Genomic DNA, 21,975 nt, shown 5'->3' with positions numbered 1-21,975 from the left:
AGAACCTTTAAACATGACTAGAACCCTGCTTTTGCACTGACAAGAGACCTAATTTGCATAAAATACATTGTATTTGCGGTACCTTTCCAATCCCATGCCGATAATTCCCTGTACCCTGCCAGTTACAAACTTACTGTCATTACCATCGTGGCCGCTATGTGGCTGCCGAGGTCACGCATTTAGACATCCATTTCTACAGTAGACTACAGAAAGACTGGCAGGGGAATTGGGAACCATCCAAGTGGGGGACTGGAAGACCCCTTTTATTTACAGTGTTTTAACTCAAATTCTACAGTAGTATTTTTTCTGAACTTTTTCAAAATTAAGTAAAATTAAAAAAATGATGCTTCATGCTTTTTAATGTTTTTACTTTCCTGTTTGTTCCTGAACGTCCAAGCTAGATATACGTAACAATGATAAAAAAAATAGTTCCCTGATACAAAGACAACACATGGTGGTTCGCTGTTTCTACTAAATCCAAAAGTCCTTGATGGGAGCCCCAAGATCCAGCTCCCCTTCTCTACTTCTTAATGTGAAATTTTATTTGGAGGTAATTAATCTAATTTGACAGCATATTATTTATCTCCTTGGCAATGACAAAGGGCTGGCTGCCATAGAAGATCATTTATGTGTGCACTGTATCTGAGCACTGCCCATTCTGTTAGAAAAATATCATTCGGACATGTCGGCTCAGATCTCTTGGATAATTCACTTTGAATTCCATGTTCTAAGGTAACACTTCACAATAAAGTCCATGGCGAAAGATTTCTATCACATTATTTGGTATCTTTTTGTTTCTTATAGTTCAATGTGTTTTACTTTTACAATAATGGCAATTGGACCGACGGCAAGAAAAATAATACTTAATCCTCGGTTGATGTGAATAAATCCATTTACAACTTCCCATAGTGAAGATATTTTAAAAGCTTAAGAAATATTCATGGATATTAGTTATTTCTTGGCTTCAATGTCTTGATCGGCCTCCATGTCATGTCTATGGGATTGTCAGACCATCCCTCAAAAGGATTACAATTAATTGTGTATTGGACAGGTTGTTATTTTTTTTTTTGCTTTTAAATTTTTTATATCCCGAGGAACAAGTGGTGCCAGCGGCGCGTCAGAGCTGCTAATATTCCCCTGTCTAGAGATTAAAGCAAAAGTCATCAGGAGGATTTCTCCTGCAGGTAAACCCTTCCACTCTCCCCATTAAGGGTATGGTCACACGCTGAGTCAAAAGGTCTGAAAATACGGAGCTGTTTTCAAGGGAAAACAGCTCCTGATTTTCAGACGTTTTTTAAGCCAATCGTGATTTTCGCAGCGTTTTTCGCTGCGTTTTTGACGGCCGTTTTTGGAGCTTTTTTCAATAGAGTCTATGAAAAACAGATCCAAAAACGTCCCAAGAAGTGTCCTGCACTTCTTTTTCGCGGCCGTTTTTTTACGCGGGCGTTTAAAAATGTCCATGTAAAAAAACGGCCCATTGGAAAAGAACACCGTTTTTCTCATTGAAATCAATGGGCAGATGTTTGGAGGCGTTCTGCTTGCTATTTTTCGGCCGTTTACGGCCCGAAAATGGTCTAAAATAAGCTGTGTGAACATACCCTAATACTATTTTTTTTTTAACTATGACAAATTTATACAATTTATTTAAACAAATAATAGGAATAAATATAATAATGATAATATTATTAATAATAATAATAGATTTTCCATTTCTGCCTATTACTTTTTTTTAATTAGGTCAATTTAAAATATGTTTATTTGTTTTTTTTTCAAATAACAATATTAGTATCAATAGAAGTAAGGCCGGGTTCACACAGAGTTTTTTGCAGGCGGAAAATCTGCCTCAAAATTCCGATTTTCGCAGCGTTTTTCGCCCGCAGCATAAAACGCCGCAAAATACGCTTTCTCAGCCTCCCATTGATGTCAATGGGAGGTCAGAGGCGTAATCGCACAAAGTTAGGGCATGTCCCTTCTTTCTCCCGCGAGACGTTTTTACCACTCACGGGAAAAAACCGCTCCCGCCTCCCATTGCAATCAATGGGAGGCATTTTCGGCCGTTTTTGGTGAGTATTCCAGAGCGGTTTCCGCGCCAAAAAACTTGTAAAAAAAATCAGTGTGAACCCAGCCTAATAGTAATTCTACCTACTACTTTTATTATTTTTAATTCTGATAATATAAAAAGGGTTTTCCACATTCTGACAACTGAAGACCTATCCACCGGATAGGCCATCGGTATATGATCTTTGCGTGTCCGACACCCGGACCCTGCACCAATCCGCCACTCCGACTGCCTCCGGACCCCAGACAATATTACCAGAAACAGATGGCTCTGGTCAAAGAATAGTGGCCGAGCTGCAGTACTGCAGATCTGCTAATAATAATAATAATAATAATAATCTTTATTTATATAGCGCCAACATATTACGCAGCACTTTACAATTTAGAGGGAACATGAAACAAACAATATCAGACATTACATAGTGACAAAGTTCATTTACAATTCAAACCTGGGGAGTGAGGACCCTGCTCGCAAGAGCTTACAATCTATGAGGACATAAGGGAGACACAAAGTGTAACAGTGTTTGTTCTGTACAATAGTCCGGCCATTTTTATACACATGCGGTGGTAACATAAAGCTGCATGAGCCGGTCACCAGCCAGTATCCGTGTATGACGGACATGAAGAGAAGGAGTGTGAGGGAATCTTATTCTGATGACTAATCTAGAAGGAGGGCCATGGAAAGGAGTCAGATTAGGGAATGTTCTAGGCCTGTCTAAATAGATGTGTTTTCAGGGCACGTTTAAAACTGTGGATATTGGGAATTAATCTGATTGTCTGGGGTAGCACATTCCAGAGGACGGGTGCAGCACGAGAGAAATCCTGGAGACGGTAGTGGGAGGTTCGGATTATGGAGGATTTTAATCTAAGGTCGTTGGCAGAACGTAGAGCCCGAGTAGGGTGGTAGACAGAGATGAGGGAGGAGATGTAAGGAGGTGCAGCACTGTGGAGAGCTTTGTGGGTGAGAGTAATAAGTTTGAATTTTATTCGGAAGGGGATGGGCAACCAGTGCAGTGACTGGCACAGATTAGAGGCGTTGGTGTAGCGGTTGGTCATAAAGATGAGCCTGGCTGCTGCATTGAGGATAGATTGGAGAGGGGAGAGTTTAGTGAGGGGAAGACCGACTAGTAATGAGTTACAGTAGTCAAGACGAGAGTGAATCAGAGCAACAATGAGAGTTTTGGCAGTTTCCTCCGTAAGAAAAGAGCAGATTCTGGAGATGTTTTTGAGGTGAAAATGACAGGAGCGTGAAAGTGATTGTATGTGAGGAGTAAAGGAAAGATCTGAGTCAAAAATAACCCCGAGACAGCGGGCATGCTGCTTAGGAGTTATGATAGTGCCACACACAGAGATGGAGACATCAGGTTTAGGGAGGTTAGTAGATGGTGGGAACACAAGGAGCTCAGTTTTAGAAAGATTCAGTTTCAGATAGAGAGAGGACATGATGTTAGAGACAGCGGACAGACAATCACTGGTGTTCTGTATTAGAGCAGGGGTGATGTCATGGGAAGAGGTATATAATTGGGTGTCATCAGCGTAGAGATGGTACTGGAAGCCAAATCTGCTGATGGTTTGTCCAATAGGAGCTGTGTAGAGAGAAAAGAGGAGCGGACCTAGGACTGATCCCTGAGGAACCCCGATATCAAGGGGAAGAGGAGAAGAAGTGGAACCAGCAAATGACACACTGAATGAGCGGTCAGAGAGATAGGAGGAAAACCAAGAGAGAGCCGCGTCCTTGAGGCCAATAGAGTGGAGCATGTTAAGTAGGAGTTTGTGGTCTACAGTGTCAAAGGCTGCAGAGAGATCCAAAAGAATCAGGAGAGAGGATTTACCGTCCGATTTAGCCGCCAAGAGATCATTTGAGACTTTAGTAAGGGCAGTTTCTGTGGAGTGTAGAGTGCGGAAACCAGATTGTAAGGGGTCAAGAATGGAGTTAGCAGAGAGATAGCGGATAAGGCGAGAGTAGACCAAGCGTTCCAGGAGTTTGGAGATGAAGGGCAGATTAGAGACTGGTCGGTAGTTGGCAGCGCTGGATGGGTCAAGAGTTGGTTTTTTCAATAATGGGTTTATAATGGCATGTTTAAAAGCGGAGGGAAAGATACCAGAGGAAAGAGAGAGGTTAAATATTTTAGTGAGGTGACTAGTGACAGCTGGGGAGAGGGACTGGAGGAGGTGTGAGGGGACAGGATCACTAGGGCAGGTAGTAGGACGAGAAGAAGAGAGGAGCCTTGAGACTTCTTCTTCAGTTATTGGGTCAAATGCTGAGAGTGAAGAAGAGGGAGTGCGGGGGGGAAGGGGATCGATGTTACTAGGGGACTGGGAGATAATATCATGTCGGATGTTGTCAATTTTAACTTTAAAATAATTGGCCAGGTCTTCAGCACTGAGATCTGTGATTGGCGTCTGCACTTTAGGACTAAGGAGGGAGTGAAAAGTATCAAAGAGGCGTTTTGGATTATTAGATAGTGTGGAGATGAGAGAAGTGAAGTAGACTTGTTTGGCGCGGTGAAGGGCAGAGTTGTAAGTTTTGAGCATAAATTTGTAATGGAGGAAATCTGCATCCAAATGCGATTTTCTCCACAGTCGTTCGGCACATCTCAAGCACCGCTGAAGAAAGCGGGATTGAGGCGTGTGCCAGGGTTGTCGTCGTCTTTGTCGGGTGGTTCGGAGTGTAGTGGGGGCTGCTTCATCCAATGCATTTTTGAGAGTGTTATTATAAAGTTTGGCAGCCAGATTGGGACAGGAGAGGGAAGAGATAGGGGACAATGAGGACTGTAGACTGTCTATGAGTTTCACAGTGTTAATGGCATGTAGATTTCTGTATGTCTGATATGTAGGGATGACCTGAGGAGGCAGAGAATATTTGATAGTAAAGCAGAGAAGATTGTGGTCAGAAAGCGGGAGAGGAGAGTTAATAAAGTCAGAAACTGAGCAGAGCCGGAAGAAGACCAGGTCAAGTGAATGCCCGTCTTCATGTGTAGGAGAGTTAGTAAGTTGTGACAGACCGAGGGACGAGGTTAAAGATAGAAACTGGGAGGCAGATGAGGAGATTGGGTTATCAATGGGGATGTTGAAGTCACCCATGATGAGAGTGGGTGTTTCAGAGGATAGAAATTGTGGAAGCCAGGCAGCAAAATGATCCAGGAATTGGCGGGGTGAGCCCGGGGGGCGGTAGACAACTGCCACTCGGAGGGGAAAAGGGTGAAAGAGTCTGAGGGTGTGGACTTCAAAAGAGGGAAATGTGAGTGAGGGAACCGGGGGAATGACCTGGAAAGTGCAGTGTGGGGAAAGAAGTATACCTTACTCCTCCACCCTGCCTGTTCTCAGGTCTGGGGGCATGAGAGAACTGGAGACCACCATAAGATAGAGCAGCAGGGGAAGCAGTGTCAGACAGGTGTAGCCATGTTTCTGTAAGAGCCAGAAGGTTGAGAGAGTTAGAAAGGAATAAGTCATGAATAAAGGTGAGTTTGTTGCACACGGACCGAGAGTTCCAGAGAGCACAGTTAAAAGAGACAGGAGAAGACCTACAAGGAATGGCAAGAAGATTTGCAGGGTTTCTATGTGTGGCAGGTAACTGGTTGAGCTTGGCAGAAGAAAAGGGAGGCCCAGGGTTGGGAGAGATGTCCCCTGCAGCTAGTAGCAGGAGAATGGAGAGAGACAGCAGATGGTTCTGTGATTTATGTGAGTGTTTTTTATGTTGGGCAGTGGGATGAGATGGGTTAAGTTGACTGAGGAAAGTGAATAGTGAATGGGAGCTGTACATGGGTGAGGCCAGGAGAGAAGGACTGATGCGGACTGTTTTTGGGCAATTCTTAAATGGGCGATAGGATTGCAAACCAAGAGCAGCTATAATGATGAGAGCGGTGGCAAACATGTTTGTTTACAGAAAGTTAGAAATCTAATATTGAGAGCGTGGGCTAGTTTGTCTGGTTTGGTAATGCAGCTTACCTGTCACTGACCCTGTGCAACTGCCATGTATAACTGCCATGTATAACTGCCATGTATAACTGCCATGTATAACTGCCATGTATAACTGCCATGTATAACTGCCATGTATAACTGCCATGTATAACTGCCATGTATAACTGCCATGTATAACTGCCATGTATAACTGCCTGGACACTTTGACAGTATGACACTTAGACAGCGATGACTTCTGCCGTCGTGCCCCCCTGCACGAGTGCCTTCCCCATATGCTACATCTAAATTTATAGGGGAGTAGATGCTCAGATCTAGGCCTAATTAAGCTCGTTCAGCTATTAATCAAATCAACTAGACACATGAGGTGAAAAGCTATGCAGAGATAAACAAACAAACTAGCAGGTCTGGATGATCATAAAACTTAACGACGATCAAACACTTTGACAAAACTTTGAGATAACATTAGACTATATAGCAAGACAGGAAAGCAGAGTACCATAAAATACAAGTTTCAGCTTTTTGAAATGCAGCTACAGCAGGGATGAGGTTCATGCAGGAATGAAATGGATTATATACCTGTATGAAGAGAAGAGAGATGGATGTTAGATCTGTGCCATGTATAACTGCCAGGACACTTTGACAGTATGACACTTAGACAGAGATGACTTCTGCCGTCGTGAATAGGTGCAGACCTGTAGTTCTGCCGAACGGCCGCTATGCAGTGGTCGGAGCCATCTGCTTCTGGCCCCAACTACTGCATACCGTTCAAAACATCCACTACCCAGAGGCGGCCGGAGTGCCGGATTGGTGCGGGGTCCGGGTGTCAGACACTCACTGATCATATACCGATGACCTATCCGGTGGATAGGTTATCAGTTGTCAGTAAGTGGAAAACCCCTTTCAATATGTTATGTGTTATTTTTCTAATTTGACTAATATTATATATTTCAATTATTGTTGAAATAATAATAATAGTAATAATAAAAATAATAGAAGTAGTAGTAGAAGTAGGAGCAGTTTTAGCAGTAGTACTACTTCTACCAAACACTATTATTATGTTTATACATTATGGCAATTTAAATTATATGACACTGTTTTTTTTTTCAAATTAGATTTTTTTTTTTTTGTCATCTATCCTACTTCTATAAAATTAGCTTACACATCCTTAATTCAGGAATGCTACAATAGCTTCATAATCCTCCATTGTGCTAGTGCATTAACAAAAGCCAATCTACCGAGACCTAGAATCCATGTTCCGTAAAATAATATCCTGGCACACATGTTACGTGTTGTGCGGGTTTGTGTACATAATAACAATATTTATACAATGGCTCCTGATGACATAATTGCTCTGATTATAATACACCCGGTGATGTCATATTATTAATATAATGTACGGTTATCCATACTGCTCCGCTAAAATAACACAATACATCAGTCTAAACAACTTGATGGAATACATTGATTCTTTGGGTTTAGCATACAGTACATCAAAGAGTTTTCTGGCGAGTGTCACAATATGTGTAAGTAGCTGTGACACGGCCCTGCTCTCCGTCCATCAATACCCACAGTTATTTCTCTGCAGGGAACAAGCAGTGCGTTTGTTATTCGGTAAGTGTATGCTATTCCTCGCTGTGCATCCAGAACAGCTCACTCATTACACAATTGAACACTTTTTTGTAGAATTGCACATGCTAATTGTTCTCTTGATTTCCATGGAAGGACCCGGTGCCATAACATACTTTAAATCAGGCATATGGACAACTTCATGTCTATGAGAGTCGAGTGGTACAGGCAAATCAAAGGCCTTCTCAAGTGCAGGACATTCATTTTTATTTCATATGCAGGATCTGAATTTTCAAAATAATCACATTTACATCGTTTTGAGTATATAATACATACAGTGCATTCCGAAAGTCTTCAGACCCTTTCACTTTTTTCACATTTTGTTGAGGCCTTTTGCGAAAATAAAAAGAAAATCACGTTTTTCCCCATCATTCTGCCCTCAATACCTCAGAATGACAGACTGGTCAGGGTTAAGGGAAAGATGAATGGAGCAAAGTACAGAGATATTCTTAAGCACTCTGGACCTCAGACTGGGCTGCAGGTTCACCTTCCCAACAAGACAATGACCCTAAGCAGACAGCCAAGACAACACAGGAGGGGCGTAGGGACAACTCTGTGAATGTCCTTAAGTGGCCCAGGCAGAGCCCTGACTTTAACCCAATTGAACATCTCTGGAGAGACCTGAAGATGGATGTCCACTGACGTCACCATCCAACCTGACAGAGCTTGAGAGATCTGCAGAGAAGAATGGCAGAAAATCCTCAAATCCAGGTGTGGAAACCTTGTGGCATCAAACCAAAGAAGAGGCTGTTATCAATGCCAAAGGTGCTTTAACTAAGTCCTGAGTAAGGCCCCATGCACATGAACGTGCTTTTGCGGCCGCAATTCCCCTGAAAATCCACGGGAGAATTGCGGCCCCATAGGATGAATCCTATGGGGCCATGCACACGACCGTGGTTTAAACGGTCCGTGCATGGCCCAGGAGCCCGCACCGCAGAAAGAACTGGTAAGCCTTATTATGGCCGTGTTCATTGAAAATAATGGCCACCAAACTGGAGATCGATGCAAGTTCCCACGCTCTTTCAATGGATAAACAAAGTGGAGCAAATTTACTATATAGAAGAAACAGCGGCATTCTCTAACCGCTCTTACACTAAATTTTCAGAGATCTGGAGACCATGGACAACATTCCGGTCCTCAGCTCAATTCTTGGATGTAGCCTTGGGTACCCACTAGTCAGATTTGATGGGACACATTGTAGGAACGGTTAGTTCGCGATTAAAGTTGTTAAACTGTAACCGACACTCCTTGTCTCAGATAAAATTATCCTGTCAATCTCTCTCAACTCCTCCCCCTCACTCCTTTTTCCCCCTATCCTCTCCCCTCCTGCTCCCCCTTATATTTGTGTACTTTTATTATATCTCTCTAATGTATTGTTCCAATTTGGGTGTTTTAACCTGAATGTTAAGTCATTGCTGCATATGTGAAGTTACAGTGTATCTAACGACACTTCTCATCTGTTTGGTTGTACCTTCATATGCTGTCAAAACACCTTTATGCAATTCAGTTGTACGATTTAATTTTGTTTAAAACAATAAAAAGAAAATTGAAAAGAAAAAGAAAATAATGGCCGCGGCCATGTGCATGGCCCACGATATGTGGGCGGCTCAAGGCTGACAGTCCGCTGCCGGCCGACCCGAAAATCACAGCCGTGCACATGGCTACGGTCGTGTGCTTAAGTCCTAAAGGGTCAGAATACTTACGTCAATGCAAGATTTTAGTTTTTGCTTTTCAATGAATTAGCAACATTTCCTAAAGTTCTGTTTTCACTTTGTCATTATGGGGTATTGAGTGCAGAATGATGGGGGAAAACGTGATATTTTTCTTAATTTAGCACAAGACCTCAACATAACAAAATGTGAAAAAATGGAAAGGGTCTGAAGACTTTCCAAATGCACTGTATAGTTCTCAAGTAAATATAATTTTTCTGAAGGGCCAGTAGGACTAGAGCAAGACAGATACTTATAATGTGTAATGCCAGATACAAGAATGTCACACTGCTGTAAAGCGTTATTATCAATATCCATTGACTCTTACAGTGTGTGATTGTCATAAGATTTTATGCAAAATGTTGTAGATATTCTAAAACAGTGTTAGGTTCCGTTGATGGGTTCTGTCAAACCTTCCCGTCGGAGGAACCCATCAATAGAAAGGCAAACGGAAACCATAGCTTTCCGTTAGCCTTTCCATTGATTTCAATGGTAATGCTTCCGTTGCTAATAGTTTCCAGTTGTCTCCGTTCCGTAAGGTTTCCGTTTTTTGACGGAATCAATAGCGCAGTGGCTTAATGCATTATTATTAAATATGGATGTCATGTAACTGCTCCTGTTTTGTAATTGTACTGAGCTCAAGACTAACACACAACAATTTACAGATAGCTCAAAAAAAATCATGAACTGTGGATTTTAAAATATGCAGCGTGTTTATTATTCTGAGTGGAATTTTTTGGCTGCATGTGAATTAAGTTACTAAAACCCGGTTAGGTACTATTAGAGAAAGATTATATAAGGTGTTGACGTGCTCCAAAAACATTAATGTCGTTTTAAATGGCGCTACTATTATTCTTTTCCTTCTGCTTTGGGTTTTCATTTGTATTACAAGCCGTGTATATTTGTTCACATATTTCACTTACTACATCACCATTATGTCAGATAGAAGGACTAACAGAGGATCAAGGGAATTATTGCCCATCGGAAACACTTGAAAAATGATTTTGGTGGAAGCGAGTGAGTCCGTGTCACTGGCAAATGAGTGAAAATGACCATTTCACTGTGATAATATTAAAGCCAATCTACTCTTCAAAGCAAATTCTGGGGAATGAATAATACAATAAGTAATAATGTAAATGTTTATTCTCTCTTTCCAAAGACATTTCTCAAAGTACTTCTTCCAGATGAACGATAGGAACTGTTAATGGCACATGACAGCGGCCAATAAAAACACAAGTCTATAAGAAACAAAAGGACTGTTGTATTACTGACTTGTAGAACGCAATCAAGTGCCTTCTATGTATAGAAATAGCTGAGAACTAGATAGTAATAATTTACCTGCAGCTTAATAACAGTCTATAGGTGATTAGTACAATGCCGGTATTGAGTTGTCCTCAGCGTGACTGTATAGTCGGAAATGAATGTGCATTACTAGATCATTGTCTAGCTTACATATTGGAACAACTATTTAAAGGGATTGTCCACTTTGAACAATGCCCTTTTGTTAGAACTGTTCCCTGACATTGATATGATCACAGGGAGTCCCGCTGCTGGGAACCCCCTAAATGTTATGTCACATTGGACAACACATCACCCGCGGCCGCTCTGTTTACCAGCTGGATTTTATGAATGGAGATGGCAGGGGTCTGATGAAAAGTTTTTTATTAGTTTGTTTTGGAAAGTGCTTTATTTTTTGTTGTTCAATTATATACTGTACATAACAATAACAAAAGAAAAACTTTATTCCTGGGAAATTATTTTAACCCCTTCCCCCTGCTTGCATTCTGGGCCCTAATGTCCAAGCCATTTTTTACATTTTTCCATTGTCACATTCGAAGAGCTGTAACTTTTTTATTTTTGCGTCGGCATAGCTGTATAGGGTCTTGTTTTTTTGCGGGACGACTTGCAGTTTTTATTGGTACCATTTTGGAGTCGATGCGACTTTTTGATCACTTTTTATCACATTTTTTTAAGTCAGGATTAACAGAAAACAGCAATTTTTCCATTGTTTTTTATTTTATTTTTTTACGGTGTTCACAGTGTGGGTTAAATAATGTAATAGATTTATAGTCGGGGTCGTTACGGACGCGGCGATACCAAATATGTGTAACTTTTTTGCTTTATTGTAGTTTTTTTTAATAGTAAAGCATTTTGTAAGGGGAAAAAGTGGGTTTTTCATTTTTTTTGTTTCACTTTTTTTTTTAAATTAACTTTATTAAACTTTTTTACTTTTTTACTAGTCCCACTAGGGGACTTCACTATCCTCCGATCGCTATTATAATACACTGCAATACTTTTGTATTGCAGTGTATTACTGCCTGTCCGTTTAAAACGGACAGGCATCTGCTAGGTCATGCCTGTGGCATGATCTAGCAGGCATTCGCTCAAGGCAGACCTGGGGGTCTTTATTAGACCCCCGGCTGCCATAGAAGACACAGACACTCGGCGATTTTATCGCCGGGTGTCAGTGAGATGAGAGGGAGCTCCCTCCCTCTCTCCAAAACCATTCAGATGCGGTGCTCGCTATTGTGCACCGCATCTGAAGGGTTAAACGGGTGAGATCGATACTAATATCGATCTCACCCGGCAGAGCAGGGACGCCCCCAGCCCTCAGCTGCCTCTGGCAGCTGAGAGCAGGGAGATTTCACGGCTCCCTGCTCTGTTTACTTTATTCTACAGCAGCGACGTAGAATAGCGGCGCTCTAGAATAAAGCCCACTAATGACCGAGGTAAAAAGGCGTATCGGCGGTCATTAAGGGGTTAAACCCTTAATGACCTGGCCTTTTTTGGCCTTAATGACTAAGGAATATTTTTTTGCCGCATTCCGAGAGTCATAATTTTTTTATTTTTTTTATTCCGTCGTCATAGCCGAATATAGGCTTGTTATTTGCAGGACGAGTTGTATTTTTCAGTTGCACCATTTTTGGATGTACAGAATATATCGATTAACTTTTATTGACTTTATTTTAGGAGAGAATTTAAGATAAACAGCTATTCCAGCATTGTTTTTCGCGTTATAAATTTACACTGTTCACTAGGCAGCATAAATAACATGTTACCTTTATTGTATTACGGGGACACCAAATATAAAGGTTTTATATGTTTCCCTACGTTAGCACAATAAAAACCCTTTTAAAGAAAAATTACTTGTTTGGCATGGCCAAATAGGCAGTTGCTGAAGGCAGTGCTGAAAGTGGGTCATTACACGATTAGGATCCAATGGTAAGTATAGTGTCTAATATTCTACTGATATCACCAATGAAAAGTCTGATATAAAGTAACTTTATCACCAATGTTAGTGAACCCCTATATGAAGGATATTGCAGATAATAAACAGAAATTGTGGGCTCTGGAGTGTGAACACAGCATGCTTTTGCCATCTTACCTGTGATTCGTGCCACGTGAATTACAAAAGATTCAAATTAAAAAACTTTTGGGAAATTCATGTAGAATCAATTTGCTCATCTCCACCTCAAAGAAAGGAAGATATTGGGGGAGACTCTCCAGTAGACACACAAAAAATATTTCCTTCCGCCCCCTAACCTATCGCACGTTATAACATTGTTTTATTATCTCCATATCACTTCTTAGGCTCTGTTCACATCTGCGTTGGGGTCCCGTTCTGATGTTTAGTCAGAGTTTTCCATCAGAACGGGACCCAGAACAGACACAAACTGACACAGACGGAAACCAGGGGTTTCCGTTTCCATCACCATTGATTTCAATGGTGACGGATCCGGTGCCTGTGGTTTCCATTTGTCTCTGTTGTGCACCGGATCCATCATTTTGTTTCTGTGTCAGTTTCCATCCATGTCAGTTTGTGTCTGTTCAGGGTCCCGTTCCGATGGAAAGCTCCGACAGAACATCAGAACGGGACCCCAATGCAGATGTGAACAGAGCCTAACTTGCGTTTTAGAAGAGAACAATCCAGCATCTGTCTGCCATTTTGATTGTAGAAATCACGGTCTGCTGGCAGTAGGTCTGGTCACTATATGTCCCATGTTGCTTTGTGTTACTCAACTCGCCCATTTCCAGCGGGGCATCTTCTTGGGCGGCTGCGGCTATAGTCATGACTCTGCTAAAGCACAACCGCCACCAATAAGGGACTATTCTGAGAATATGAATGGGAAAGTCCATACCTTCATGCAGGGGTTAAGTATGAAGAACGGCGAAGCTCCTTGCATTCTGCACCCCAGTTTAGCCAGCGACAAACCAATTGCAGCTTAGAGGATCCACTTCTCCGGTGAGAAACTTAATGCCTTGCCTAGACATCACATAACTAGATTTGACCAGATAACATTTAGAATAAGCTATAGTTCTAAATATTATTCTAAAAGAGAGCAGGGTGTGAGCAGGATTCTGGGGGACCAAAAATACAGGTCCAAAGCACAGGAGAGGCTGCAGACTGTGCCTTATGCAGCAGCATGCATTTCATAGGCAGTGTACAAACTCCAGCCCACTACAAGTATGGTAAGAATTTAATAGCCTTACATTACAAGACAAATGAAACAGCCTGGAGGAGACTTTAGGGGGTTTTACACTGGCCGATTATAGGGAAGACGAACATTCACAGAACGCTCGTTGACGATAATTGCCCTGTGTAAACAGGGCAGCAATCAGCAGATGACAGAGCAAATGCTTAATCGTCTGCTGGTCACATCGTTTTAAAAAAGTGAAATATTATCATTGTCAGCAGCAAATCTCCCTGCCGACATGATAATAATGTATGGGAATGAGCGATCGGAGTAATGACCGCTCATCCCCATCCATAGCTCCGTGTGACAGGAGCAAACGAGCGCCGATAAACGATGTCTCGTTGATCGGTGCTCACTGCATCGACCGCTTATCGGCCGGTGTAAAAGGGCCTTTAGTGACTACAGCAGAATGCACAGGGGTAAGAAGATTTGTGATGGTCACCCAGTGCATTCTTGGATTCTTGCTATGAAATGGCGCAGTTACATTCTGCCTGATATCTTATTACTTAGGAAAGTATAATAGACTTCAGTAGAATCAGACATTATTATTTCAGGTCAGAATACACATAGAAAATTAGGGTGGTTTTTTTTTTGCCCAAAACACCCCCCATTCTTATATTGTACTCACCTCCTGTTAGCATCAGTGCACATTTGCACATACAGTTGTCGTTATCTGCATCCTTTGTACTGAAATCCGCCCCATGTAAGATCAGACTGCTTTGTTTTCCTGCGGTTCCGCTGTGACCTTTTAAGTATAATCTAGAACAGACCAGAAGACAAAAGATAAACTATTTGCTGCATTATCAAAGAATAATGGATTTTTATCCCAATTAAGTCTCTAAGTACAAAAATGAACATACCGGACATATAAACCTGGCATTACTGCAAGAACTCAGCACAAATAATACATAGCAATAGCTCGTAGTAATTGAAATGGACTTCCTAATGTAGTTTTGTGCTGGCTTAATCTCTCAGTAAAGAAATAATGAAAAGATTGTAGTAATATAGAAATATAATTGAGATCAGGCAGGCCTCATTTCTGAAAACCAGCACGGAGCTATTGCCCATGATAACCGGCCGGATGCCGGGTTCCAATATCCTAAATAAGGTTGGGAGTGATAAATTGGATGGAAACCATTCCAATGAGCATTTCAATGTATATTTTCAGAACTTCCTATATAGGGCAATGCAAATGTGTTTAGTGACTGTTGCTAGATTAGAAGGAATATCTTTCTGATTAAAGAAGAAGATGATGGGGGTTGACCCTGTGCTCTTTCATCTTGAAAGGGGTGAACCAGAGTAGGAGACCTCAACATTAAAGAACAAGAGAGGAACTGGCCCAAGGGTTACATTTTTGTAATTTTCAGAAGATGTTTTAGGCTAGGTTTAACTAATGTTAGGGTCTATTACATCAGGTTCCTATTGCCCTTGGACGTCCAGAATAGCATAGATGGATGCATTGTTCTTACCAAGAAAAATGTAAACTTAGTGGACTAATTATAAAGTCAATGTGATCCATTGTGATCTGTTAGGATTCATTACAAAATGTAATATGAAGCCACGATGCTAGGGTGACTAAAGCCAAAAATAAGAAAAAAGACGAATACCTTAACAATAGTACAAGTAATTGTACAAATAATTTCATGTCTATAGGCTAATCAAGACAAGACCTAATGGCTAGGAAATAATAATACAATTATAATAAAATAATAATAAAATAATAATAGTTATTAAAAGGAACAATAATGATATGAAAATAATAAAACCAAAATATTAAAACAATAAAATTTAAATAATATGCAAATAATAATAATAATATAAAATATAATAATAATACTAATTATAATAATATAGAAAGTAATAATATAAATATAAAAGAATACAACTTTTAATAATATAAAAATTAAATAAGAAGAATATGAAAAAAAAATTATAGATAAGAAGGAAGCCTGTCTGTTCTAAGCTCTTACTAATGGCCATGTTCCTTTTCTTCCAGCAACTATTATTTTTTCTATTCTCTTTTATTTATATAAGGTTTATATTTTTTTATGTTGTGATTGTACAGAGCATGATGCCGTCTACATACTTTCTATATTGTGGTCACTATGCTATTCAATTATACATACATTGCCTGCTGTATGTTGATCTTTTGAATGTGTGTAAAGATACAACGTGACGATTAATGTGCGTTTCGGATACCATGTTGTGTATTAAGAGTTTAATAACACTCATTTTTCACTTTAGACAAAACAAACAGCTCTCATGGTGCTGACTGAGGGGTGTTCTCAGAATTCTGTATGGAAAGGCACGGTCCTCCAGCATAGAGCCAACGTCATCTGTCTATAGCATAAATATATGCACCAAAGAAAATAAATAGAATGTCACTGAAAGCTACACAAGTTGTAATTACAATGTAAATACCTTACAGAAGAAAGTAGTACAATTTATACCGATATATGTTCAGTAGCTATATCCAGAACTCGGAAAGACCAATGTGCCAGTAGTCATAGTTCAGCAGGTATTTAGGGCAGTACTCTATGAAGGTAACACACCATGTCAAAATAAGGTTGCAAGGGGGGCGGGCACTACCTACTTCTGTAAAACCCAGATTGCTTCTCACTCAACCCAACATCCTCTGCAGGTCCATCCTCGACCAATACATCCACCATTTCCTCATGCATTGTACTGACTAAAAACATCAGTACATGACCTGCAGAGCAGTGAACTTACTGAAGGAGGGGGCTCAGCACCAAAATGATCATTATCCTAGTGCCAAAATGTGGAATACTCACTTAGCACTGGTGTGATTCTGCTGGGTCCCATAGCAGTGGCATATCCACTATAGTAGGTATACCACTGCTCTAAGTCAGTCTGCTGGTAGATATTGGTGCAAATATTTTACCATGATTGCCTAGTAGTTACATTTTTTTTAATTCATACTCGGAACAGGGGCAAAATATTATGTCAAGTTTTAGACATAGAGCATGCTCAGTATTACCACTTAATGACTGCTCACAGTATATTTATGGCGGGCTGTCCTGGTCACTGCCTCTATTGAGATGGTCACATAACTGATCATGTGATTGCCGGGATCCTGGTCCCGAGAGGCAGTTGCTGTATCTAACTAAATCCAGCACAACCCTAGTAGTAAAAATTATCAATGAAACAGGCCCCAGTTACATTGGGATACCAGATTATAAGGAAAAATAAATAGGCCCCCCTACCAGTTGTTGCTGTAGTGCTCTATCTATCTATCTATCTATCTATCTATCTATCTATCTATCTATCTATCTATCTATCTATCTATCTATCTATCTATCTATCTATCTATCTATCTATCTATCTATCTATCTGTCTATAATCACCACCTGTCCTGGGCTGTTTTTAATTAGAATAATTAAAACTGGTTCCTACCTATCCTGACTTCATTGTGTGCTTAGTCCCAAGAGAGAGGTAAGTCTCATATTATAGGGATATAATGTTCAGTGTAGGGAACGCCTGTATGAGGTCGCCTTGTCGTGGCAGTTGGGTTCGCACAATTTGATCAAACTGAGTGCTAAGAACCTCACATTTATAAACATATAAATTATATCAGTAATGCAATTAAAATAATAAAAATGCATAATAAATATAAAGTGTGCGTGTATATGTATATATATATATATACACTACTGTTCAAAAGTTTAGGGTCACTTAGAAATTTCCTTATTTTTTAAAGAAAAGCTGTTTTTTTCAATGAAGATAACACTAAATTAATCAGAAATACACTCTATACATTGTTAATGTGCTAAATGACTATTCTAGCTGCAAACGTCTGGTTTTTAATGCAATATCTACATAGGTGTATAGAGGCCCATTTCCAGCAACCATCACTCCAGTGTTCTAATGGTACATTGTGTTTGCTAACTGTGTTAGAAGGCTAATGGATGATTAGAAAACACTTGAAAACCCTTGTGCAATTATGTTAGCACCGCTGTAAACAGTTTTGCTGTTTAGAGGAGATATAAAACTGACCTTCCTTTGAGCTAGTTGAGAATCTGGAGCATTACATTTGTGGGTTCGATTAAACTCTCAAAATGGCTAGAAAAAGAGAGCTTTCATGTGAAACTCGACAGTCTATTCTTGTTCTTAGAAATGAAGGCTATTCCATGCAAGAAATTGCCAAGAAACGGAAGATTTCCTACAACGGTGTGTACTATTCCCTTCAGAGGACAGCACAAACAGGCTCTAACCAGAGTAGAAAGAGAAGTGGGAGGCCCCGCTCCACAACTGAGCAACAAGACAAGTACATTAGAGTCTCTAGTTTGAGAAATAGACGCCTCACAGGTCCCCAAATGGCAGCTTCATTAAATAGTACCCGCAAAACGCCAGTGTCAACGTCTACAGTGAAGAGGCGACTCTGGGATGCTGGCCTTCACGGCAGAGTGGCACAGAAAAAGCCATATCTGAGACTGGCTAATAAAAGGAAAAGATTAATATGGGCAAAAGCACACAGACATTGGACAGAGGAAGATTGGAAAAAAGTGTTATGGACAGACGAATCGAAGTTTGAGGTGTTTGGATCACACAGAAGAACATTTGTGAGACGCAGAACAACTGAAAAGATGCTGGAAGAGTGCCTGACGCCATCTGTCAAGCATGGTGTAGGTAATGTGATGGTCTGGGTTTGCTTTGGTGCTGGTAAAGTGGGAGATTTGTACAAGGTAAAAGGGATTTTGAATAAGGAAGGCTATCACTCCATTTTGCAACGCCATGCCATACCCTGTGGGCAGCGCTTGATTGGAGCCAATTTCATCCTACAACAGGACAATGACCCAAAGCACACCTCCAAATTATGCAAGAACTATTTAGGGAAGAAGCAGGCAGCTGGTATTCTATCTGTAATGGAGTGGCCAGCGCAGTCACCAGATCTCAACCCCATAGAGCTGTTGTGGGAGCAGCTTGACCGTATGGTACGCAAGAAGTGCCCATCAAGCCAATCCAACTTGTGGGAGGGGCTTCTGGAAGCATGGGGTGAAATTTCTCCCGATTACCTCAGCAAATTAACAGCTAGAATGCCAAAGGTCTGCAATGCTGTAATTGCTGCAAAAGGAGCATTCTTTGACGAAAGCAAATATTGAAGGAGAAAATTATTATTTCAAATAAAAATCATTATTTCTAACCTTGTCAATGTCTTGACTATATTTTCTAGTCATTTTGCAACTCATTTGATAAATATAAGTGAGAGTTTTCATGGAAAACACAAAATTGTCTGGGTGACCCCAAACTTTTGAACGGTAGTATATATATATATATATATATATATACCGCACACAAGAAAATGGCGACAGCACTCTGCGAAAACTAATGCCACCTAAACAATATAAATAAATAAATATGCATTGCTGCTGAATCTACTTATAATAGTGAGGTTCTTAGCGCACATTTTAATCAAATTATGTGAGCCCACCTGCCACGACAAGGCGACCTCTATATATATATATATATCTTAGTGCCTGCAATGTGCATCTGCATTTTCTTGTTGGTTATGTCACTAAGAAAAACGAAAGCTAAAAAGTCAATATCATACAGCGTGCGGTTTTATTACAGTGAGCCCAGCGATAAAGAATTGATTGTTACTGAGAATATGGATAAGTGCAGTGTACACGTTCTATTGTATAAATAATTATAATTTTATTTTTTGGGGGGATTTGTACTTATTCCACTTCTTGAAATCTATAAGACAAATCAAAGACTATTATAATAAAACACTATAGTCATAATATAAAAAGCATCTTAACTTAAACACTGCATCCCACTAATCTCCCCATATGTGGCCAAGGAAGTAAAAGACTTTGTGGCTCACTTGTAAGACACAATGTAATGAGTGGTGAGAGATGGCAGGTAAAGCGCGGGGAGTGCTGACATCGGCTATTAGCAGAGATTGGAGTTGATCATTAACATGCCGTGTTTTGACATCAGTAAGGAGCAGCTGTAAGCGCACTAATCATGACCGCAGTATTATTAGACCGCCGGATAATCCCTAATGTTTATAGAATGTGATGTACTGGTAGCAGTGGTAGGACATTAGTGCTTCATGGCCTTTCATGTCCAGTTCTCCATTTATTTTTACTGACACAGGCTGTGACACCATTCAGACAGTGTCCGAGACATTTTACTAACTACATGAAGACTTTACTTGTAACAAAAATAATCACAAATTCACGAGACCAGACAAAATAATTCACAAATCAGCTCATGTCAGGTTGAGAAAAAGCAGTCCCTTTCATTATTGTGTGTTTAATAGCGGAGTTTCCTTTTAAGAAGTGTTCATTTATTTATTTATCTAATAAAGATCAAGCAAGTAAGTTGTGTGTAAAAAAACCTACAAGTTATATATATATATATATATATATATATATATATATACAGTATTTCCAAAAAATGCTGCCTGATTTTTGGAAATACATATTTGGGTGACCTTGGTCATGTCCCTGGCGGGCTTGCACCCTCATCTTTACGATTTTCTGACTGTGCGGCTGACATTTCTTTGTTTCTCTCTCTCTCTCTCTCTCTATATACAGTAGAAATGTGGATTATTTTCTAATTACATGTTTAATTCTCTCATATTATTATTTACAAATATTACCAATTTTTTCATAGCTACCGCCATTTATTTAAATGAATAGAAAACATTTGCATTCTTAGCTTGTGGGAGCATGTGGGAGTTCCTATCGGTAATAACCTCACCTGGCCATGGTCTAATGACGTCTTTTATTTCCGACCGTTGCACTAATCTCAGAAGTAGTGCAAGCTGCCGTTCTGACAATAAGGGCAGGTTCAGACGTGGCAGAATTGCTGTGGAATTCTCCAGCGGACGTTTACATTTGTTTCCATTCATTTTTACGAAAGTTAGTTCAGACGTTGCGGAAAACTCCGCTGCGGATCATAGGCTGCAGTGTGGAATTTTCCCTCCCCAGCATGCACTGTCTGTTGCAGAAAAGAAGCAGAATTTCACTGCGGATTTCAGCCTTTGCAATGCAAAAACTGAAATCCGTGGCACGTCCGCTGTGTTTTCTGCAACGTCTGAATTACCTGTCAAATATGCAAATTTTGGGGCAGATTCGTTGCGTAACTGCCCCAAATCTGCACCAACATTTGCAGTGGAAAAACTCTGCCACGTCTGAACGTGCCCTTAGACTGAGTTCATGCGCAGCGTATCTGCCCTGTGTGCTGCAGGGAATTCCGGGCGATAAACTGCACCAAACTGTGGTGCAGATTTTCATCCAGAATGTGCGCTGCGGAAAACTGCAGCACTTAGCCGGCCTGCTGGGATGATGTTTCATTCCTGGATACCGCTGCAGCCTGTGATTGGCTGCAGCAGCGGTCACATGGCATGAAGCATCATCCCAGGAGGGAGGCCCTTTGACGTCATCCAGACCGGCCTCTTGGGATGACGTTTCATCCCATGTGACCACTGCTACAGCCTGTGAATAGCTGCAGCGGTCACATGGGATGAAACTTCATCCCAGTAGGCCGCGCTGGAGGGAGGGACACAGACTTCTGGGTAAGTATAAGATTTATTTTTTTCTGACTTGCGTTTTTTGCAGTGGAATCACTGCGAACCCGCCGCAAAAAATGCAGCAACTGCTATTTGTTGTGGGTTTTACCTCCCATTGAATTCAATGGGGAAAACCCGTAACAATTAAGCAGCGTTAATGCAAATATAATTGACATGCTGCGGAATAAAACTCTGCACAGCAGGTCAATTTCTGAGCATTTTTTCTGCTCACTATTTACGCAGCGTGTGGATGAGATTTGTTTTATCTCACCCACTTTGCTGCAACTGTGTTTGCTGTGGATTTTCTGCAACTAATTCAGTTGCGGAAAATCCACACTATTTACGCAACATGTGAACTGACCCCAAAAGTGCACGGAGACCGATTTAAATCCCTTTCTTTCCATTCACTGAGCAGGTCAGTGGTATTCTCCCTGCACATAGATTTGCCTGTGCTCGCTTTTACCTGTGATTGACCCTCGATTTTGACCCACTGCGCTTCCTGTTTGACTCTTCTTTTCCTTGACTGGATTTTACCATGGCAAGTTCTCTGACTATGTTTGTGCCCCCTGTTCTCCTTTTGACCCTGCTTTAATCCCATCTAACCTTGTGACTATCATTCGGTGTCCCCCTTTGGTGACAATCGACT

The 21,975-nt window shown here is 40.7% G+C and overlaps 1 protein-coding gene across 1 annotated transcript in view; it reads right to left on the bottom strand.

Annotated features, from left to right (window-relative positions):
• ANGPT1 (angiopoietin 1) overlaps nucleotides 1–21,975 on the bottom strand; it is a 284,383-nt gene that overhangs the window by 2,092 nt on the left and 260,316 nt on the right. The window contains exon 8 of the mRNA XM_075827991.1: nucleotides 14,418–14,548. Within this exon, the coding sequence (XP_075684106.1) occupies nucleotides 14,418–14,548 (131 nt within the window). The remainder of the gene's footprint in view (nucleotides 1–14,417; nucleotides 14,549–21,975) is intronic.

This window comes from Rhinoderma darwinii, chromosome 5 (assembly GCF_050947455.1).
Source record: "Rhinoderma darwinii isolate aRhiDar2 chromosome 5, aRhiDar2.hap1, whole genome shotgun sequence".
Classification (NCBI taxonomy): domain Eukaryota; kingdom Metazoa; phylum Chordata; class Amphibia; order Anura; family Rhinodermatidae; genus Rhinoderma; species Rhinoderma darwinii.
This window is presented reverse-complemented; position numbering and strand designations above follow the sequence as displayed.